The sequence below is a fragment of the Megascapheus bottae genome, chromosome 1 (genome assembly GCF_031878675.1).
Source record: "Megascapheus bottae isolate mThoBot1 chromosome 1, mThoBot2.hap1, whole genome shotgun sequence".
NCBI classification, from domain to species: Eukaryota; Metazoa; Chordata; class Mammalia; order Rodentia; family Geomyidae; genus Megascapheus; species Megascapheus bottae.
Genome location: NC_143509.1, coordinates 75,003,141 through 75,023,789, shown reverse-complemented (window position 1 = coordinate 75,023,789; position 20,649 = coordinate 75,003,141). Strand labels below are relative to the sequence as shown.

The 20,649-nt window shown below is 35.3% G+C and overlaps 3 protein-coding genes across 3 annotated transcripts; all 3 read left to right on the top strand.

Moving 5' to 3' along the window:
- Positions 1-344: 344 nt before the first annotated feature.
- On the top strand, positions 345-1,286 carry LOC150069460 (olfactory receptor 5K1-like). Its single transcript, XM_090331059.1, has one exon. It carries the CDS (start codon positions 345-347, stop codon positions 1,284-1,286), a length of 942 nt encoding a protein of 313 aa, XP_090187185.1.
- A 6,879-nt stretch (positions 1,287-8,165) lies between these two features.
- On the top strand, positions 8,166-9,107 carry LOC150069459 (olfactory receptor 5K3-like). Its single transcript, XM_090331057.1, has one exon. The coding sequence runs from the start codon at positions 8,166-8,168 to the stop codon at positions 9,105-9,107; it is 942 nt and encodes a 313-aa protein (XP_090187183.1).
- A 10,166-nt stretch (positions 9,108-19,273) lies between these two features.
- LOC150069458 (olfactory receptor 5K3-like) lies at positions 19,274-20,221 on the top strand. The gene has a single exon (XM_090332682.1). The coding sequence runs from the start codon at positions 19,274-19,276 to the stop codon at positions 20,219-20,221; it is 948 nt and encodes a 315-aa protein (XP_090188808.1).
- Positions 20,222-20,649: the final 428 nt, after the last annotated feature.

Here is a 20,649-nt window from a genome sequence, read left to right as displayed (position 1 = left end):
TAGAAAACGGAACTTAAATTTGTCCTGTAAATATTTTCAGTGAAAGAATTTGAGAAGAGAGAGCCTCCTATCCTTCTATAAATGCATAAGAATACATTTCTACTTTGAGCATTCACCCTGAAATATCTTCGTGAATTTTAACATTGATAGCTAGAGTTTGTGGGAAATTACAACGAGAGAAGAAAAGTCCAGGAAGTACAGAAACCTATATTCTATAAAAGGCAGGAGATACTTTAAAAAAAGAAAATGTCAAGCTGTTATAAAATATATTTAAATGAAGGAAAAGTATATGATCTTCAATAAAATCTTACATCTCTTGAATCTTATCTCAAAGATGAACAAAGATGACTGAGAATAACTACTCCTCAACAACTGAGTTCATCCTCACAGGATTCACAGATCGTCCGGAGCTGAAGGTTCTCCTATTTGTGGTGTTCCTCACCATCTATCTGGTCACCATGGTGGGGAATCTCGGGTTGGTGGCATTGATTTACGTGGAGGGCCGTCTTCACACACCTATGTACATCTTCCTGGGAAACCTGGCGCTCATGGATTCCTGCTGCTCCTGTGCCATCACTCCAAAGATGTTGGAGAACTTCTTTTCCGCAGACAGTAGAATTTCCCTCTATGAATGTTTGGCGCAATTTTATTTTCTTTGCTTGGCTGAAACTGCAGACTGCTTTCTCCTGGCAGCGATGGCCTATGACCGCTATGTGGCCATTTGCAGTCCACTGCAGTACCACAGCAAGATGTCCACGAAACTCTGCATATTCATGACCACAGGAACCTACATAATTGCGAATCTGCATTCGATCATTCAAGTAGGATTGTTGCTTCAGTTAACTTTCTGTGGGTCGAATCAAATCAATCACTTCTTTTGTGATAATCTTCCCTTATATAGACTTTCCTGTGTAGATCCTTACCTTAATAATTTGATTAGACTTCTTTGGGCAGGGTTAATTCAAATCATTACTATCACAGTACTTGTTGTATCATACTTCTATATTCTTTTCACTATACTCAAAATGAAATCCAAGGTGGGGAGAAGCAAAGCCTTATCTACCTGTTCATCCCACTTCCTCTCTGTGTCCATGTTTTATGGCTCTCTGCTCTTTGTGTATGTTCAGCCACATTCAGGTAATGAAGGGGCTAAAGACAAAGCTGGTGCCGTGTTTTATACTCTAATAATCCCTCTGTTAAATCCTTTCATTTATAGTCTTAGAAATAAAGAAGTGATAAATGTTATAAAAAGAATAATGAACAATAAAAGATTTTTGATATTCTGAAATAAGTATCATCACCCTTGGAAAACCTATTTTAATTTGAAAATACTGGTGCCTAATGTGACATAGACAAAGCAAATAGAAAACTTGTAATCAAATACTAATGTTTTAAAACATGATGACCTTTGAGGCTAACTAGTTCATTTTGGTTTGGTTTGGTTTGGGGGCAGTCTTGAGGCTTGAACTTATAGCCTGGACACTGTCCTTGGGCTTTCTTAAGGCTAGCACTCTAACACTTGAGCCTCAGTGCCTCTTCCAGCTTCTCTTGTGTATGTGGTTACCAAGGAATCAAACCCAGAGCTTCATGCATGCTAGGCAAGCACTCTACCACTGTGTTATGCTCCCAGCCCAACCTTTGAGACTAATTAGTTCTTAAAGAAGGGATTTTGCTATAGTATACTTGAAAATTGTGGATATTAAAACATACCTGCCATAAAGTAAAAGATAATTTCATAGTCAAAAATTTTTTTTAATTTTTTTTGTCAGTCCTGGGCTTGAGCTCAGGGCCTGAGCACTGTCCTTGGACTTTCTCAAGGCTAGAGCTCTACCACTTGAGCCTCAGCACCACTTCCGGCTTTTTTCTATGTATGTGGTACCGAGGAATCGAACCCGGGTCTTCATGCATGCTAGGCAAGCACTTTAACCACTAGGCCAAACTCCCGGCCCAAAATTTTTGAAATATTCATCAAATTCAAGTTTTGTATAAGCTTGAATATATAAATTTGTGTGTGTATATACATATATATATGAGGATAACTGACAAATTTCTCAACGTTGAAGCATAATCTTGAAGTCTCAGGCACTTTAGAAATTTTCAATATTAATCTACTGTTAAGCAACAATATGCATGGTAACAGAATTGAATGCTTCCACTGGATTTGCTTCTTGTCTTCACAAAATGGGGGAGGAGTAGTTTTAAAAGAAGTGTCTATTAAAAGTTATCTCACCATCTCAAAAAGTTATAGTGATTGGACGTGAAATCTCTCACAGCCAATTTTCATATAGAATGAAAATCCACCTGAAGTAAAACACATCATTCAAACGAAGACAAAAATGAGAAAACCACACACACACACACACACACACACACTCAAAATGACTAGAATGAATCTTCCTTCTTCATCAAATAATCAAGGGATCTTCTTACCATTTATGCTTGCTTTGCAAAAGTGTTATATTTATGACTTATAAATACTAATTGTTGCATTCTTGTCTCTCACCTATTTCTTATATTTGTTCCTTTATCATGTAATCTTCATACATTGATTTAAATTTAACAGTGTAACTTAGTAACACTATCAAAATTTTATGTATTTTTATCATTTCTACCATCCTACTTATAATTTGCTTTGTAATTTTGCAACTGAGATTACAGATAGAGCTCAAAGCCATATTCCTAAACATCAAAATAAAAATTATCTTGTAAAAGCATAGTAACATGTTGAAGCACAAAAGACACAGGACAGAAATTCAAGAGAAACATCGTTTAATTACATTTTGCCTGGTATTCAAAACTATTTCAAAATTTTAAAAAAAACAAGAACATAATGTAATTAATTCATGTTCATTTTTAATTGTATTTTATTGTCAGAATACTTCATCAGGTAATGTGTGCATTACTTCTCAAACCTTGAAACTCCTTCTTATGTCTTTGTCCCCCTTTCCCTTCCCCATCCCCTCTCAGTCATCTTGTTTCCCCCTTCCTTTCCCTATTTCAAATAACCAAATAAATGTATATTCAATATACCAGGTAACAAAGTTAGATACAATAATCAAATGAGATTAACAATAAGGTGAAAAAAGAAAAAAGAAATGACTTCACATAGACATTAAGAACAACAATCTTGCTTCCATATCCTAGAGCTCATTTCATTTAGTCTCATCCTGTATGACTTTATGTACACAACTTTTGAGCTATTAAGAATCCTAGATGTGTACTAATTAGTACAAAGGAGGGAAACCATCTATGTTCCTTTGGGTCTGGCTTACTTCACTTAATATGATTTTTTCCAACTCTTTTCCATTTCCTTACGAATGGGGCAATGTCATTCTTTTGATGGCAGAATAGAATTTCATTGTGTATAATTACCATCTCTTCTTGTTCCATTAATCTACTGAGGGGCTTCTGAGTTGCTCCATGTCTTAGCTATAATGCTGCAATGAACATCATTGTGCTAATAGCTTTAGTTTGCCCTTGTTACTGGACATGTGGGTAAATGCCCAGGAGTGGGATTGCTGTATCATAGGGAAGCTCAATGTTTAGTCTTTTGAGAATCGCCATATTGCTTTCAAGAGTGGTTGAACAATTTCTTTTTAAACAATATAAGAGCTGTCATACAGTTGATGATTTCATGACATTTTGTCAAAAATTATTTCAATAAATATTTGAAAGAGAAAAGATGTTTCCATACATTCTTATGATATCATTGCCAAGTTATTGATTCAACTAATATGTATTGCCTGTACAAATTTTTAATGATTCGTTTTTCATCTAATGATTTGTTTTTTGCTCAGTTGCCTAATAAAATATTTGGGATAATGTATACTTTCCTGAAGACTCCTCTTGATTAGATACAAAACAAATAGTTTTTCAAATAACGGGTATAGTATTGGGACAATACTAGAATGCAGCCATGTGTATACCAAGAACCCCTATCATCACTTCTTCAATAGACCATGATAAATTTGATAACTCAGGCAGTATTTATCAAATGTTTCCATCAGAAAAATGACTTGATTCCTTATTAATGAAGATCTAATGCATATAATGATGCATTCATATATTAATGTTCTCTTTCTTAATGTTTTATTTAATTTTCTGCCAAACCTAAACATGGAGTAAACAGAGCCTTTTATCAGGTAACCAATTTTCGACTAATATACATCTTCAATTCCTTTGACTACCCTTGCTTTAATAAGGAACAACATTGAATTGAATGTTAAATCTGGAGGTGAGAAAAACAATAGGCATTCCCAATGGCTATCTGGCTTCCTTGTGGAAAGAGCTAGCTACAGCTAATCACCAGAGGCTCATGACAGAAATTTTTGCTACTAGAGAGACTAAGAACTAGAGGATCATGGCACTAAGCCACCCAGAACAGAAAAATGTGAAACCATATTTCCACAAAAGGAAGCTTGCACCTGTGATCTTGACACAAAGGAAAGTCTAAAGTAGGTGAATGTCCACTCAGACTTAAACACAAGTGTGTAGAGAGAGACCTCTGCCTTATTACAACCAGTAAAACTATAGGGCTAGAAGTTTGGCTCACATGTACTATAGGAGCTAAGGAAACAAAGGTTCTGGAAACCCCATTCATTCCAAAATCAATAAATATGTATCCTACCATTATTTCTTTTTCTTCAAGCAAATTTTGAATTAAAAGAACATTCCGAATTACAGAAAATCCACAAGATATATGTATTCATATGTACACACACATACACATTTCCACAATTACTGACACCTTATAGATCTTTGATTTTAATTAATGAGTCATACATACTAGTATGTATGGAATCCATGCTTTATTCAAATTTCGCTAGTCTATTTCTAATATTCCTTTACTACAGGATTCCCTCCCCAAGGCCTCATTATATCTTGTCAGGTTCCTCTTAGCTCTGACACTTTCTTAAGGACTCCTGTGTGGTAGTAGCCTTATCCTACCTTCTAAGATTGGATATGAGAACTAAAGTTCAAAAATAACCGGAACAGGAAAGTTTATGAAACTCTTATCTGCAATTAGCTACCCATAAATAAATAAATAAATAAATAAATAAGGAAGTGGAGGTGTAGAATGCTAGCCTGACGCAAAAAAAAAAAGCATAAGGTAGATAGGTAATAAACAGACATATAAATAATAGATATTAGTAGCAATACTAGCAATGGCAGAAAGAGCAACAAGATGATCTTCCAGCCGACTTTAATAAAATGTATTGGTTTCACTCTTCTTGTCTCACAGGACAGCTTTAATTCAGGACCGCAAGTGTTCACCGAAATACACCGACGTCAGGGCAGGCAAGTCCCTTAAGGATGTGAGGGCACACTTTCCCATGTAAGGGACCTGATTACTAACACTGACTAACACTGAAATTTTCATCTTTGTAACCCCAAGTGCATTAGATTGCATGTTATAAGTACATATTAAACACTTAACACTTCAGCATAGAGCAAACAATGAAAGCTCAAAATTGTCTTCTCATGAAATCTAGGTAAGGAATATACTTTAATATTAGCAGCCAAAAGTGTATACTTCTTTGTAATTGTTCGATATTACTTACAACCCTTTCTTTTCTGCTAGCTCTTCTAAAGCACTAACGTGCAATAATACACTTTATGTGATTTTTCTGAATCTTTGATAAAATTTAAAAATTATACAAGTAAAATATAAGAATGAATGTTAAACAATTCAGGCATGTAGCTGGTAAAATTTGTTATTTATATTTAACATTTTAGTGCAAGAATGTATTACTTTCTTCCTTTTGAGAATGGAAATGTAGTTCATTTTAACCAAAGCATTTATGTGATCAGATTGCTAAATCAACATATAACAACACATGAAACAATATTTAAAAGTAAAATGTAAAATAAAATTTCTACTAGGGTTTAAATGCTTTTCTCTTTTTATCAAGCATTAAAAACTCAAAAATAAAAGTCAACCAGGTTCTATTAGTGTTTAAATGGCTCATTTTACTTTTAGACATAAGGAAGATGGGGGTCGGGAGTTTGGCCTAGTGGTAGAGTGCTTGCCTAGCATGCAAGAAAGCCCGGGTTCGATTCCTTGGTACCACATACTTAGAAAAAGCCGGAAGTGGTGCTGAGGCTCAAGTGGTAGAGCTCTAGCCTTGAGAAAAATCCAAGGACAGTGCTCAGGCCCTGAGCTTAAGCCCAGGACTGGCAAAAAAAAAAAAGACATAAGGAAGATTATCCTACTCAAAGTTTATAGGAAATACAAAAGAAGCAGAGAATAATCAAGTAAAAAAATACTATAAATGTCTTGAGGTGGTTGTATTGAATTTATTCCTTAATTTCCAATATTACCAGTTAAAATGGACAATTTAAACCATGTTTCTAAGAATATTAGCTGAAAATAAAAAGGTTAATTCCAATCAATAGAGGAATATAGGGTGGGAATGATTTCTGTCTTCTCCCCAAAGCATGTTTACTATTATATCATCATCATCATCATCATCATCATCATCATCATCATTATTATTGTGTGTATGTGTTTTCTGGTATTGTGCTTGTTATATAAGTATTCTGTCACTGAGCGTTTGATCTTCTCCACTTTTAGTATTTAACAGTTCTTGTCTCAGAAGCATGTTAAAACAAACACCAGGTATTAGTGGGGTAGGTCAAGGGAAAGGAGTAGCTGAAAGGAGAAAGGAAAGCTGGGGAAATGCACTAATGGTATTCAAGGTATATATGCATATTTAAGGAAGATATCAGAAAACTTAATGGGTAGGTAGGGGGTTGGGAGAAATTATGTTATTTTTCTCTTTTATTTTATTTATTGTGTTTATTGTCAGGGTAATGTGTAGAGGGGTTACAGTTATCTTCATCAAGTAATAGGTGCATTACTTCTCACACATTGATACCACTTTTCATGTTTTTGTCTCCATTACCCTCCCCTCACCTCTCACAATCATTTTGTTTCCCCCATTTCCTTTCCTATTTCAAATAAACAAATCTATATACAAAATACCAGGTAACAAAGTCAGATACAGTAAAAATATGACATTAATTACAAGGGCAAAAAAAGAGAAGAAAAATAACATAGTATATTAAGAACAAAAATCACACAAGATTAACCTCTTGTTTCCATATCCTAGAGTTCAGAGAAATAGTGCTATTGCGAAGAAGTCAGTGGCCAGTAAGAATCTAAGGTCACTTGACTATTTCACTTGATTTCATTAACCAAATACCTTTGATTATAATGAATAGATCACTAACATATTGAGTTTAGCATATATAATTTAATTTGTACTAATAGTTTAACTTAACAAGTGTTTAGCATACATCCTCAAAATGCTGCCTTCTTTGTAGAACATACAAAAGTAGTCCTCTAGAAAAAGAAGATACATATTTCTAGAAAACTGAACTTGAATTTTTCCTAAAAAAATCTTTTTTTAAGTAGGAAAAAAATGTGGTAGGTGGTAACAATGTCCAACAAGAAATGTCCTCAATACCTTATGTGTATAACTGCAGCCCCTCTGGAAAACAAGCTTACATTACACTGAATTTTTAAAAAACTGACAATGAAATAATTTGCGGCAAGTGAGCCTCTTATATTTCTACAAAAGTAGAAGAATACAACATTTCTACTTTATGCATTCATCCTGGAATATATTTGAGAATTTTAGCAGTGACAGCTAGAGTTTATAGGTAACTGGAATGAGAGAAGAAAAGACTAAGGAGTACAAAGGGCTATATTATCTGGAAGGCAAGGGATACTTGAGTTGATACCTATATGTGTGTGTGTGTGTGTGTGTGTGTGTGTGTGTGTGTGTGTGTATAATATGTATGTGTATATATGTATATATATACATATGTGTATATATATGACATGTGTGTATATATATACATATGGATGCATATATAGAGATATATGCATTGCCAGTCCTGGGCCTTGACTCCAGGCCTGGACACTGTCCTTGAGCTCTTTTTGCTCAGGCTAGCCTTCTACCACTCGAGCCACAGCACCACTTCCAGCTTTTTCTGTGTATGTGGTGCCTCTGAATAGAACCCAGGGCTCTGTGCATGATAGGTAAGAACTCTACCACTAGACCATACTACCGACATAATAATAATTTTAACTGAAGGAAAATTGTGTCCTTAAATAGAATCTTACCTCTCTTAAATCTTATCTCAAAGGTGAACAAAGGATGACTGAGAATAACTACTCCTCAACAACTGAGTTCATCCTCACTGGATTCTCAGATCGTCCGGAGCTGAAGGTTCCCCTGTTTGTGGTGTTCCTCGCCATCTATCTGATCACCATGGCGGGGAATCTCGGGTTGGTGGCACTGATTTATGTGGAGTGCCGTCTTCACACACCTATGTACATCTTCCTGGGAAACCTGGCGTTCATGGATTCCTGCTGCTCTTCTGCCATTACCCCCAAAATGTTACAGAACTTCTTCTCTGCAGACCGAACAATATCTCTCTATGAATGCATGGCACAGTTCTATTTCCTCTGTCTCGCTGAAACTGCAGAGTGCTTTCTCCTGGCAGCGATGGCCTATGACCGCTATGTGGCCATTTGCAGTCCACTGCAGTACCACAGCAGGATGTCCAAGAAACTCTGCATTCAGATGACCACAGGAATCTACGTAATTGGACACCTGCATTCCATTGTTCACGTAGGTTTGTTATTTAGGTTAACTTTTTGTGGGTCGAATCAAATCAATCACTTTTTTTGTGACATTCTTCCCTTATACACCCTGTCCTGTGTAGATCCTTCTATTAATGATTTGATTAGACTTATATTGGCTGGGTTAATTCAAATCATTACTATTACAGTACTCGTAGTATCATATTTCTATATTCTTTTTACTATATTCACAATGAAATCCAAGAGGGGGAGAAGCAAAGCCTTATCTACCTGTTCATCCCACTTCCTCTCTGTGTCCATGTTTTATGGCTCTCTGCTCTTTGTATATATTCAGCCACATTCAGTTAATGAAGGGGCTAAAGACAAAGCTGGTGCCGTATTTTATACTCTAATAATCCCTCTGTTAAATCCTTTCATTTATAGTCTTAGAAATAAAGAAGTAATAAATGTTATTAAAAGAATAATGAACAATAGAAGAATTTTCACATTCTGAAAATATCCATGGAGAAGTGATTTCAGCTTGAAAATGTTGTTGCCTAAAGTGACATACTCAGAGAAACTGTATTAAATTGTAATCAAATACTAACTTATTTAAACATTATGACTTTTGATGCTAATTCGTTCCTAAAGAAGACATTTTCTTCTACTATACTTGAAAATTGTGTGTACTAAAATATGTCTGTAGTAAAGTAAGGAATTTTTTCAGACACAAAATTTTTGAAAGATTCTTCAAATCCAGGGTTCATGTATATAAGCTAGTATGTACATGAAATTTGTGTACATACAAATGTAGGTAACAAATTTCTCAATATTGAAAGCATAATCTTAAAGCCTCAGGCACATTGGAAATTTTCAAGTATTAATCTGATATTAAACAACATTATGCATTGTAACTGAATTATATGCTCCAACTGAATATGCATCTTGACACTACAAAATGAGAGGCTGTTTTATTTTGAAAGAAGTAATTATTAAAATTGTCACACCATCTCTGACGTTTACAGTGATTGGATGTGAAATCTCTCACAGCCAATTTCCACATAACCATTGGAATGAAAACCACATAATCTTTTGAGAATTCAGGAATAACTATTTCAACAACTATTTCAAAGGCCAAGGCATTTCCATACATAATCATGGTAGCATTATTGTTATTATCAAGAATATTAACATCATCTAATATGTATTGCAGGTACAAATTTTTCCAGTGGAACTTTAAATGGCCTCTCTGATTTGTTTTTCATATTATGTTTAGCTGCCTAATAAAAGACTCTGGAAAATGTATAGTTTTCTAAAGATTCAATTAGATTCAAAACAAATAATTATGCAAATAGCAGGTATGGTATAACATAATTGGGACAATAATACGTGGAGCACAGTCACACTTATCACAAGAAACTCCTAGCATCATTTCTTCAATGGACCATGCTTCATTTGATAACTTGCTTAGGCAGAATTTACCAAATGCTTCCATAAGGAAAATAACTTGACTTCTTATGAATGAAAATCTAATGCAGATGATGATGGCTTTTTGTGTGAATATTCCATAGTTTTTATTTCATTTTGGGTCGAGGCTAAGTGTGGAATTAACAGAGGCTTGGGTTTATCAGGCAATCACTTTTTACTAAGATCTTCAATTCCTTTGACTGCCCTTACTTTAATAAGGAACAACATTGAATTGAATGTTCAATCTGGAGGTGAAAAAAACAATGGGGATTCCTAATGGCTATCTAGCTTTCTTCTGGAAAGAATTGCTACCTACAGCTAATTACAAGGAGCTCATGGAAGAAGTCCTTACAACTAGAGAGACTAAGAGCTAGAGGATCATGACTCTAAGCCACCCCAAACAGAAAAATGTGTATTTCTACAAAAAGAAGCTGTGGTCTTGTCATGAAGGCAAGCCTAAAGTAGGAGGCTCTCCACTCAGACTTACACACAAGTGGTTAGAGAAACCTGTGCTTTAAAACAACTAGTAAAAATACAGGATTGGAAGTTCGGCTCACGTGTACTGTAGGAGCATAGAACACAAGGAAATGGAAAACCCTCCCATGCTCCTGGATTGGAAGAATCAACATTGTGAAAATTACAATCTTACCAAGGGCTATCTACAAATTCAACGCAATACCCATCAATATCCCAATGGCATTCTTTAAAGAAATAGAGAGGCAATCCAAAATTTCATATGGAATAATAAAAGACCCAGTATAGCAAAAACACTTCTTAGCAGAAAGAACAGCGATGGAGGAATTTCAATTCCAAACTTTAAACTCTATTACAGGGCTATAATTATCAAAACAGCTTGGTACTGGCACAGGAACAGGCCTGAAGATCAATGGAATAGAACTGAGGACCCAGATATTAAACCACAGACCTATGGCCACCTAATCTTTGACAAGGGAGCCAAAAAAATAGAATGGAAGAAAGACAGCCTCTTCAACAAGTTGTGCTGGCAGAACTGGTTAAGCACCTGCAGAAAACTAAAGTTGGATCCTTCTTTGTCACCCTGCACTAGAATTAACTCCAAATGGATCAAAGACCTGGAGGTAAAAGCTGACACACTGAAAACTTTACAAGAAGGAATAGAAGATACACTAGGCCTCCTTGGCACAGGTCGAAACTTTCTTAATAAGGACCAAGAATCACAACAAATCAGAGAAAGGCTGGATAAGTGGGACTGCATTAAACTGCAGAGCTTTTGTATGGACATACAAAAGGACATAGCTAGAAAATTAATTAGGAAGCCTACAGAGTGGGAGAAGATCTTCACCAACCAAACAACGGACAAAGGCCTCATATCTAAAATATATCAACAACTCAAAAAATTGAATCACTCCAAAACTAAAAGTAACAACCATCCCATTAAAAAATGGGCCAAAGACTTAAAGAGAGTCTTCTCTGAAGAAGAAACAAAAATGGCCTATAGACACATGAAGAAATGCTCAACATCCCTGGTCATAAAAGAAATGCAAATCAAAACAACTCTAAGATTCCACCTCACTCCAATTAGAATGGCCAGGATCAGGAAAACGAATAATAACAGATGCTGGAGGGGATGTGGCCAGGAGGGATCACTACTACACTGTTGGTGGGAGTGCAAACTCGTTCAACCACTATGGAAAGCAGTGTGGCAGTGCCTCAAAAGGCTAAACATAGAACTCCCCTATGACCCAGCAATTCCACTACTTGGCATTTACCCAACCATCCAAAATCTAGGGCATACTAAATCCACTAGCACAACAATGTTCATTGCAGCATTATTCACCATAGCAAAGATATGGAACCAACCTAGATGTCCCTCAGTTGATGAGTGGATCAACAAGATGTGGTATTTGTACACAATGGAATTCTATGCTGCTGTCAGAAAAAACGACATCGACCCATTTGTTAGGAAATGGAAAGACTTAGAAAAACTCATATTAAGTGAAGTAAGCCAGACTAAAAGGAACTTAGGCTCAATTGTTTCCTTCATTTGTCATAACCAGTAGAAACCTTGGGCTCTACTAGCAGAGATCTGCAATAGAGCAAAACCTTGATATATAAGGCCATATAGTATGAAGCTAATTGAAAAGACCTCCAGGATACTGAAACAAAAGCCATATAATGAATGATTGTTGTCCTTAATCTACTATGTTATCTTTCATCTCCTTTGCTGTCTTTTGGGTATCTCATATTGTTACAGTATCTCACTTTGTTATCTGATATATTGAATTTATTTGTATTTGGTTATTTGAAATTTGATAAGGAAGGGGGGAAAACCAAGACGGGGGGTGGGTGGTGGGTGGGGGGAGGGTGATGGGTACCAAGACATGTGAAAAGGTATCAATGTATGTGAATTAATGCACCTTGTATCTGGCAAATATCATGTAACCCTTTTATTAATTACAATAAAAATTATAAAAAAAGAACACAAATGTTTTGGAAACCTCATTTATCCAAAATAAATAAATATGTCTTACCATTCTATTTTTTTCTTCAAGTGAATTTTTTAAATAAAAAGAACATTCAGACTTACAGAAAATCCACAAGACATATGCATACATATATACACATACATACACATTTCTACAGTTATTGACACCTTATAGATCTTTGATTTTAATTAATGATCCAATGCTTGGGAGGAGGGTTGCTTTGTTTTGTTTTTTTGTAGGTTGTAGGGCTTGAACTCTGGGCCTGGTTGCTTCCCTGAGCTCTTCAGCTCAAAGCTAGAGCTCTACCACTTGAGCCACGTGTAGTTTTCTGGTGGTTAATTGGAGATACGAGTCTCACAGACTTATGTGCCAGGCTTTGAGCCATGATCCTCAGATCTAAGCCTCCTGACTAGCTAGGATTACCAGCTTGAGACGCCAACAGGCGGCAGAGCCAATGCTAATACATTCTTGTGAATGAAGATCCTTCCTTTACTCAGATTTACATGATTTATGCCTAATACTCTTTTATTACAAGATTCTATCATGAGACCTCATCAGTTTCCTCTTGGTTGTGTCACTTTCTCAAGCATTCCTTCTTTACAAAGCTCTTGCAACTTCTGAAGAATATAGCTTAGGCATTTTGTTAGAACATCCCCAGATAGACTTCTCTGATATATTTCTTCATTATTAGACTTCACTTCTCCATCTCGGAGATGAAAATGACAGAATAAATTGGTATTGTTAGCACATTGCATCAACAGTAAATACTATCATCATTATAGGTAACTGTTGATGGTATTCTTGAAAACCTGACTGAGATTTACATGCTGGTTTCTCCCCTGTAAAGTTACGCCCTGCCTTTTTCCTGCTTGTATCATTTACAGTGAAGTCATCAGACACTGCCCTCTCAAAGGAAGCAGTCATTCTCCAAATTATTGAGGGTAAATTGCTACAGAAGGCTTTTGAAAATCTGAACAAAAAACTTTATCTTTCCCATTATATATTTTTTCAATTATTTACTTATGATCTCCTTAATATGTAGTGTCTTCTGTTGTATCCAAATATTACAGTCTTAATTTTTTGAACAAACTGCTCCATGTACTCCAAATTTGATTGTTTCTTTTGTTTCCTATATTCCTGCTCTTTCATCCATGATTAAGCATGCAAGCCAATATATTTTGTCTTCTTTGTGCATTTCATATCTGTAATATACTGTAAGAATGGCCAGTAGACACAGACATCTCTAGCCATAAAAGAGATGCAAATTAAAACAGTTTGGGGTGTCTACCTCACTCCAGTTAGAATGGCCATGATCAAGAAATCTAATAACAACAGATTCTGGCAGGGATGTGGCCAGAAGGCATCACTACTACACTGCTGGTGGGAGTGTAAACTTGTTCAACCACTCTGGAAAGCAGTACAGTGGTTCCTCAGAAGACCAAACGTAGAGCTCCCCAATGACCCAGCAATTCGACTCCCTGGCATTTACCCACATGTCTAGAAACAAGGACATACTAAAGCTACCAGCACAACCATGTTCACTGAAGTATTATTTATCATAACTAAGATATGGAAGCAACCCACATGCCCCTCAGTAGATGATTGGATCGAGATCTATGCTGCCATCAGAAAGAATTACATTTCCCTATTTGTAAGGAACTGGAAAGCCTTGGGAAAATCCTATTGAATAAAGTAAGCTAGACCCAAAGACACATAGACTCCATGGTTTCCCTCACCTGTACATATCTAGTATTCTCCTAGCAGAAGATCACAAAAGCTATGTGCATATGGCCATATAGGATGAGGCTAAGCAAAATGTACTCCAGGATATGGAAACAGGAGGCTTATCTCTGTGGTGGTTGTTTTTAATGTACTATGTTAAGTTATTTATTTTCTCTTTTTTTCCCTTATGGTTTATTTCCTGTTGTTACTATTTCCTGTTGTTACTGATTTTGGTACCTGGTATATTGTATATATGTTTACTTGTCTATTTGAAATAGGGAAGGGAAGGGAAAAAACTAGATGAGTGTGAGGGAACAGATGGAAAGAAAGTGGGAGAAAATCATGGGGAGGGTATCAATGTTCAAGAAGTAATGTACCCACTATCAGATGAATGTAACTATAACATCACACAGACAGACAATAAAATACAATTATAAAAAAAACAATCTCTTTTTTGAGTACTAATTTTAGCTCACATTCTCACATTTGCTCAACAGATATTCTACCATGGAGTCCCATCTTGCTCATGGCCCTTTGAATCTTGCTTGCAAGGCAGAATTTTGCTGGGTAATTGGAGGTAGACCCTCATATATTTCTCTCCCAATCTGAATTAGGTTTTCAGGTACGAACCAACAACATACTTTTGTTAGGTATTTATTCAGATATTTTGTTTTTACAAAATTAAACTCTCTATGTTTTGGTCAATCTTTGTACATATTGATTCCTAATGTTTCTTTGTATTACGAGAAATATGCATCAGCAATATTTTCCCCTAGTTGATATTTTATCTTCCTAAGAAGACAAAAGTTCTGAATTGTCACAGATAATTAATATTTAAACAAACTCAATTTCAAACATATGAGCATCAAGTTTTTCATATTTAGTTTTTCTTATAAATTATTTTAGCACATTGTTTGATAGCATGCATAAAACTTACAGGCATTTTCAGGGCTGGGAGTTTGTCCTAGTGGTAGAGTGTTTACCTAGCATGCAAAAAGACCCAGGTTCTATTCCTCGTACCAGATAGAAAAAAAACCCAAAGTGGTGCTGCGGCTCAAGTGATAGAGCTCTAGCCTTGGGGAAAGCCCAAGGACAGTGCTCAGGCCCTGAGTTCAAGGCCCAGGACTGGCACACAAAAAACCACTAATGAGCATTCTGAAGACAACATACAATTAATGATTACAGGTGTCTGCTGTGATCATAAAATACCGGAGAAAGATACCAATAGTGAGTAAAGAAGACAATATAAACTACATTTTTTTTGGCCAGTCGTGAGTTTGACCTCAGGGCCTGAGCATTGTCCTTGGACTTTCTCAAGGCTAGAACTCTAGCCCTGAGCCTCAGCACCACTTCTGACTTTTTTTCTATGTATGTGGTACCGAGGAATTGAACCCAGGTCTTCGTGCATGCTAGGTAAGCACTCTACCACTAGGCCAAACTCCCGGCCCCTATAAACTACATTTTTAACTAAGTATTTTTAGGACATAGAAATAAAATGAACTTACATAATGGAGTTAGGAAACCTGACTGAACTTAACACAACCCCTAAAACATTAGTATTTTAAATGACATCTATTAACTCCACTTAGTCGATGATCTGTCAAACTCAAATAATCTTGAGATTCTTTGCTGGAAATTTTATATTTTATGCACGACATATGAAAAAGGCTGTAGTTGTAATAGTAACAACAATAACAACAACAATAATAGTAATTGAGATATGTGTGTAATTGAGATATTAAGGATAGCCTTAATCTAGCTTCTAAGGGGGATGAGATCTGAAGATCAAAGTTCAAAGCTATAGGCCAGGAAAGCTCATGACACTCTCACCTTCAAGTAATCACCAGAAAAAATGAAAGTGGAAGTGTTGAGAATACCCCCTTGTCCCTGAATTCAAATCCCAGCATCACCACAATCGGAAGATAGTTAGATGATACATACATACCTACATACCTACATACATACATACATACATAATTATTTTAGATAGGTAGACTAAAAGATAGTATTAGTAATAGTAACAGTGGCACACAGATCAACAAATGATTTTCCAACCAACTTTAGTGAAAGTTGGCTTCATTCTTCTTATCTCGCAGGACAGCTTTAATTCCATGTGGTTCGTATTACTCAGGTCCGCATGTGTTCACCACAATAGACTGATGTCAGGGCAGACAAGTCCCTTAAGGATTGGACAGCACACTTTACTATGTAAGGCATGTGATTACTAACACTGACCTATGAGTCACTGAGGCTTTCATTTCCTTAATCCCATGTGCAATTAGACTGCAAGTCACAAATATATATTAAACATTTAACACTTCATCATAAACAATGAATGCTCAAAGTTGTCTTCTCATAAAAATCTAGGTAAGGAATGTATTTAATATTTATGACCAAAAGTGCTTGTTTAAATTACTTAATTTTTTTCAATACTTCTAAACTCTTAAGTCTTTCGTAGCTCATCTATGAAGAGATACAATACTGTTCAACTGATTTTCTGAATCATTGATAAAACTTCAAATTATGCAAGTAAAATATAAAAACAAATGTTAACAGAGCTCAGGCCCCATGACCCGTCCCCCCACACACACAAAAATGAATGTTAAATAATTCAGGCATGTGCAATTTTAATTAAGCTGGTTAAATTTGTGGTCTGTATTTAACTTTTTAGAACAAAAATGTATTGCTTTCTTCCTTTTGTTCTTTTGGTGGAAATAAAGTTTGTTTTCATCATAGAATTGATATGATTTGGCAGAGTCCACGTGCTGACAACCAGATGGTGTTCTCGACATGATTCTTCGTAAACTTAGGTGTGTAACCGCGCGCATCTTCTTAACCTGTCTGTGCCTCTGTCTCCTGCTCCATGAGATAGGATTACATCTACCTTGTTTACTAAGGGAGTAGAAATGTGAGGTGTGCATAGCACAGAACGTCAAAACATACTAAAAGTTGAATGGCTATTCTCTCACAGAATGTACTTAGCTTCTTGGCTTCTTTACAACAGAGAAAAAAAATTGTATTCTTTTTTGAAAAATATTTTTGTTATCTTTAAGTAGTTGTACAAAGGAATTGCCATCACCAAATCCATTTATCAATGCAGTGCATCTTGATCATTGTAACCCCTTTCAGCGTCCTCACCCACCTTCCCACCTCTCCTTTTTACTGACTTATCTTAATTGTAGGTTATGTATTTAATTTTTTGCCTTTAAAACAATTTATATGTAGGATTTGAATATTAGGTCAATATATAGTAACAAATCGCATAGTTAATAACATGGAACAACATTTTAAAGCAAAATAAAATGTAAGTTTAAAATTATATTACAATTTGGGCCCGAAGTTTGGCCTGGTGGTAGAGTGCTTCCCTAGCATGCATGAAAATCCAGGTTTGATTCCTAGGTACAACATACACAGAAAAAAAAGCCAGGAGTAGTGCTGTGGCTCAAGTGGTAGAGCTCTAGCCTTGAGAAAGTCCAAGGACAGGGCTCAGGCATAAAAATATATATATATATATATTACAATTTAAATGCATTTCTCTCTTTGGTTAAGTAATTAAAAACTTAAAAATAAAAGTCAGCCTGTTTATGTTATTTTTTTACTATTAGGGCATAATACAGATGATATAGTTTTTATAGGAAATATAAAAGGAGAAAAGAATAATAAAGATAGGTTTTTTTAAGCTATTAAATTTCTTAAGATAATTGTATTGGAATTTTTCCCTAAAATCTCCCCTAATATAATAAGTTAAAATGTGTGAGTTCAAACTAAGGAATATTAGCTGAATAAAGCAAGGTCACCCATCTCCGATTAAGAGGAAAATAGGATTGGAATGATTTCTGTCTTCTCCCTAAATCTCCAAACCATGTTTTTTGCTATCATTGTGCATGTGTGTGTGTCTGTATTCTGTCACTAAACTATGTGACCATCTCCCTGTTTAGAATTTTACAGTCCCTGTCTAAGAATCATACTAAATTATATTTGTAGTAGAGGGGAGGGATAGATGAAAGGAGAGAGGAAGGGTAAGTAAATGCAATCATAATATTCAAGGTATATATGTAAAAACAGGACTAAGAAAATGTAGAGGAGTAGAGGATTGATAAATATTAGGGAGAATTATAGAAGGTATGACATCCAGACAAATGCATGTGCTCATAATCTGACATGTAGCATTGAAACCCCTTTGCACAACTACTTAAAAATTATAATAAAGACATTAATGATATGAGGAAATGATCAAAGACATGTAAAAACAAAACTGCATATTCTATAAAAAGAAACTGTAAACTATTCTAGGTTTTAAGAAACATCCTCTACAACTCAGAAAATAATGTTGATATAATCTAGGACATTTAGATAAAACTTTAGTAAGTAGTTCTGTCTACAAACTATGCTATACAGAAGAAGGGTGATTAAGGTCTTTGGGAAAAACTAATGTGAATTATGGTATGGACAAACTTGGTATTTATGAAAAGCCAATGAATAAAAATAATCTAAGATCACTTGATTAATTGAATTAACTAATGGAATATATTTTATTATAATTAATGTGTTGATACCATATTAATTTTGATAAATATATTAATTAATATGTATATATAAGATTACCATACATTAAGAATTGAAAACTGTTATATTTCCTAAAAATACTAGAGAAACAAAATACATATTTCTAGAAAATTGGGCTTAAATTTGTCCTTGAAATCTTTTTAAAAACTGACAGCGAAATGATTGGAGAAGGTTGAGTCTCTTATCTTTCTACAAACTCATGAAAATACATGCGTCCAGTTTCACTCTGGAATATCTCTGCGAATTGGAACAAGACATCTCGAGTTCATTGATAATTATAGTGAGAGAAGAAATGTCCAGGAAGTACAGGGAGTTGTATTCTATAAAAGGCAGTAGATGCTTGGAAAAGAAACTTTGCAGCTCTTATAAAAAAAAAAACTATTTCATGTAAATGAAAACATATATTCTCCTAAATAGAATCTGTTCTCTCTTAAATTTTAACTCAACAGATGAGCAAAGGATGACCGAGGATAACTACTCCTCAACAACTGAGTTCATCCTCACTGGATTCTCAGATCGTCCGGAGCTGAAGGTTCTCCTGTTTGTGTTGTTCCTCGCCATCTATCTGGTCACCATGGCAGGGAATCTGGGACTGGTGGCATTGATTTACGTGGAGCGCCGTCTTCACACACCTATGTACATCTTCCTGGGAAACCTGGCCCTCATGGATGCTTGCTGCTCCTGTGCCATTACTCCCAAGATGCTACAGAATTTCTTTTCGGTGGACAGAATGATATCTCTCTATGAATGTATGGCTCAGTTCTATTTCCTCTGTCTTGCTGAAACTACAGACTGTTTCTTGTTAGCAGCCATGGCCTATGACAGGTACGTGGCCATTTGTAAACCACTGCAATACCACACCATGATGTCCAAGAAACTCTGCGCTCTCATGACCACTGGAGCCTACATAATTGGCCACCTGCATTCCATTGTTCAAGTAGCATTATTGTTTAGGTTGACTTTCTGTGGGTCACATCAAATCAACCACTTCTTCTGTGATGTCCTTCCCTTATACAGACTCTCCTGTGTGGATCCCTATATCAATGATTTGATGATACTTATTTTGTCAGGATTTGTTCAAGTTTTTTCAATTACTATTGTCCTAATATCTTATATCTGTATTCTTTTCACTATATTCACAATGAAATCCAAAGAGGGAAGAGGCAAGGCCTTATCCACCTGTGCATCCCACTTCTTATCTGTCTCAATGTTCTATGGCTCACTTCTATTCGTGTATATTCGACCAAATTCATTTAAAGAAGGGGATAAAGACATACCTGTAGCCATTTTTTATACCTTAATCATCCCTTTACTAAATCCTTTCATTTATAGTCTAAGAAATAAAGAAGTAATAAATGTTATCAAAAGAATAATGAAAAATAGAAAATTATGTACCATTCCAAAATAAGTATCATCTCCCTTGGAAAAATGATGTCCATGTGATAATGCTTTTTGTTCTAAATTGACACGTACTTAGGAAATAAAACATCCCACTTAACCACCAAATGTTACCTTATTAAATCATGACTATTTGAGTCTAGTTCTAATAGAGGAGATTTTGCTAAAATGAAGTTGTAAATGTTAAGTACTAATATCTATTAAAGGTAAATTAAAAATAGTTCTTGAATGTTACAATCTAGTTTTTTAATATTATCTAAGAAATACTAGAAAATAACATTGGTAAATGTAAAAGTATTTGGCAAGTTTTTCAGTTAGAGCATAATCTTAAAAAATCTCAGTTACATGAAATGTTTTCAAATACTAATCTTTCTTAAGCAACACCATCAATGGTAAGTAAATTATGTGTTCCAACTGGAATTTTGTCCTGATTTTTAT